The 3,289-nt window shown below is 49.4% G+C and overlaps 1 protein-coding gene across 1 annotated transcript; it reads left to right on the forward strand.

The window, feature by feature from the left end:
- Positions 1–281: 281 nt before the first annotated feature.
- BDW70DRAFT_165250 (uncharacterized protein) lies at positions 282–1,515 on the forward strand (the record flags this gene model as incomplete). Its single annotated transcript, XM_073741694.1, has 2 exons — positions 282–715; positions 771–1,515. 2 exons carry the CDS (start codon positions 282–284, stop codon positions 1,513–1,515), a joined length of 1,179 nt encoding a protein of 392 aa, XP_073590464.1.
- Positions 1,516–3,289: the final 1,774 nt, after the last annotated feature.

The raw sequence follows: 3,289 nt of genomic DNA on the forward strand, positions 1-3,289 counted from the left end.
AGCCTCGCCTTGGCGATCAGTGTCTAGAGGTATAAAGACGATACCACCTGCAGCTACCTACTTACTTCTTACATTTCTGCCTTTTTTTCTTTGCCCTGCCAAAATCGGATAAAATCGCCAATCCCAAAAGTATGGATAGTGAAGAGAACCAGTGGGTAAGACAGCCAGGCACTTGCACTTGGTCGCTGGCCAGCGCATGGACAGTGACTTGGCTGCAATGGCTCTACAAGAATGTGGTCGACATAACATTCGTACTGCTGTGGATCAGTGCAGCGATCAACATGGTCCTCCTGTTTGTCGGCAAGTACGAGGCTAACACGCGGCCCGTCATTGATATTTTGATGTACTCCTCCAACGCCCTTGCTCTCACCTACTTTGTACTCGTTGGCATTGCTCTCCGGGCCCTGGGTCCACCCGCGCATTCAGAAGGATCTTCCGGGTGCACGCACTGGGATGAAGAGGAGCCAGTCAAGCCACATCACTGGTGGAAGCAGTGCATGTTTGTTGCTGTGGTGATCCTTGGAGCATGCGCGATCCTCTCCATCTATTTCATCGATCATATGGACGCGCTACTCAGGAAGCAAGCAGTGTGGATTATTTGGGTCCTACTCTTCGCCATTTGCTTGAAGGCGTGGGCAATGAGTGAGACGGTCGAGATGCTTGCCAGTGTTTTGGAATCCAGAGTGGTAGCTAACCTATATTTCATCTCGTTCGGGTGAGTTCGTCAAGTCTGTTAGGCAGAGGTGGTTCGTGACTGACGCCCTTGCCAGCAACTCCATTGATGGTGTCTTCATGTTCGAGGCCTTCGTGCAGGAGAAGTATGCTCTGGCTATCAACAATGTCTGGCTCAACATCGCCATCATGCTGACCAGCCTTGGCCTGCTCTCTGTCTATGCCACAGTACTTGAGAAATGCGGAAAGACTGGGACGGACTCCAGCCAGCTTAACGACGTTGAGGGGCAGACATCTGCGCGCGCACTCCGATTTTATCAGATCAAGGGTGATCGATGGGCCAAGGGCTCCCTCTTTGTTCTCTTAATAACCGTGCTGGTGATCATTGCGCTTGGCACGGACGTGTACAGCAATATGGGCACCGAGGTGTTTGACTCCTTTGGCCACTGGTCGGGCTCCTTCTTTGAGAACTTCCTTGGGCCGGCTATGTGCATCATTCCCGAGAAAGCCGCGTTCCTTTTTCAAATAACTAAGGATCCGCAAGGCGCCGTAGCGCCGGTTGTTGAGGGTATTAAGGACTCAGCCAGCCAGATCGGCCTCTTCTTCTGGTTTCTCCTCCTCGCAGCCTTGCTCGGACAGGGGCACCAGGCAAGTCTCTACGATAACCCTTGGCCGGCACTGATGGTATTCGTGATGACGTCCCTTATTCAGGCTCTAAAGCTCGAGGACAACAGGTGGTGGAAGGGCGCCTTGGTTTTACTAGTCGGAATTATCATGCTCTTTTTGGGCGTGTACAGGGGATACGTAATAAAGTTGGATCCTAACTGGGCTGATTATGTTTGAGTGGAATAATTTGATTATATGAACAAACTATTATTCTTGGATGCTCTATCAGATAAACTGCTTAATAGCTGTTGCTTCAATCTTACAGCTGCGCGGGACAATTAAAAAGGGGACAATGGCTTCTCATTCTGATCATAGACACTAATAAATAAACTAAAAGCAAATATATGTCTGGAATAGTTTGGAGGGCAGTTGTTTAATTCCCAGGGGACAGCAAGTGTTGCCGTTTAGAAGGTGGGCCGTCAGAATCTTCATTAGGACGCTTGAGCGGTGCCCCAGTGAACGGATTTCTTGACAGTTTTAATAGGGGATTATCCTCTTGGATCAAGTGCTGCCTTTTGAATGGAGGGCCGTCAGATGATAGGCCGTCGGAGTCTTCATGCGGACGCTTAAGCAATGCTCCGGAGAACAGACCATTGAGTGGCATTCCAGAAAGGCCGTCTTTGAGGTCAGGCCTGAATGGTCTACCAAAAGGTGATTCTTCCTCATCACTTGAGGTCTCCGTAGGTGATCAGGGATACAATTGGGAGTTCAATCCGCGCCTCAAGGGGTTACCAGTAAAAGTCTTTTCTGAGTCGCTGAAGGTTTCTATGGGTGTTTGGGCGATCGAGTTTGATTGCGAATGTAACTTGGATTGTAACCGGACTTGCGATTGCAGATACAGTTTGGCCTTTGACTGGAAGTTTGAGTCTAAACAGCAATCAGTACATATTCCTGATGCACGTTCTCTAAGTGAAGCAGACCTCTGTCTGACAGTTTCATCAGGGCACGAATGGCAACATCTGAAAGATTATAGCAATGCTGGCTCTCAAGTTCCCAGAAGATCAGGCCATCTTTCTTCACGCAGTATTCGAAAAGCGTGTCAATTAGCCCTTTCTCGAGACCCCCCTGAGGTAGGTTCTCCAGTCTTGAGTTGAGGGCTTGGAGGCGGCGGAGATCAAGTTTTTCCATAATAATAACAGGTGTTACCAGTATACTTAGAAGATCAAACTATTCCGATATTAGAACACCCACAGAAGGCAGAAGGCAGGTTCTTATTATAGAAGTTAACAACTCAGGGCCATGGTTTTTCAGAGGCCACAACTTGCTGATAGCCATGCATGTGGCTCCCACAAATAAAGCTAAACACCAAGACAAAATTTCACCGGCGACAAGATTATTTACTAACAGTCAATGGTACTAGAATAACAAGTGAGCATGGATATCACCCGAAGCAGTCGTCATCTTGCCGTTCGTCATCTGGTCACGGTTTCGCTCAGATAAGAAGTCTGGTGTCGAAAATCTGTGGCTAACCACACTAGGCACCTATGAACTAATCAGCCTGCAATACAAAGGCCATGGTTTCTGTGAGCTACAAGCCACAGTTTCTAGGACCCACAAGTTTGTAGGCTGCTTTCCAGGTGCATAAATATAAGGACCTGCGTTGTCATTCACTACAATCTTCTGAAACTCTTTAGGCTGCTGGTACAGTCATCTCTTGCTTGACACCCTCTTAACTACCTAGTGACAAGACTACTTCATCCGCCATGGCAAGTCAGCCTTCAGTTACTAACCCGAGTCCGTCGGTTGGTTCCAATGGACAGAACCCGGCCCCTGTTCCCCCGGCCACTACACCCCAGGGCCCTGGTAACGCGACCACTAATTCCAGCACTGAAAAGCCCTCGGCCACTACACACCAAGGCCCTGGTACCGTGGCCACTAATCTCAGCACTGAAAAGCCCCCGGGCCCTGTTCCCCCGGCCACTGCACCCCAGGGCCCTGGTACCGTGGCCAC

Source organism: Aspergillus foveolatus, assembly GCF_047715535.1.
Source record: "Aspergillus foveolatus strain CBS 279.81 unplaced genomic scaffold BDW70scaffold_265, whole genome shotgun sequence".
NCBI lineage: Eukaryota > Fungi > Ascomycota > Eurotiomycetes > Eurotiales > Aspergillaceae > Aspergillus > Aspergillus foveolatus.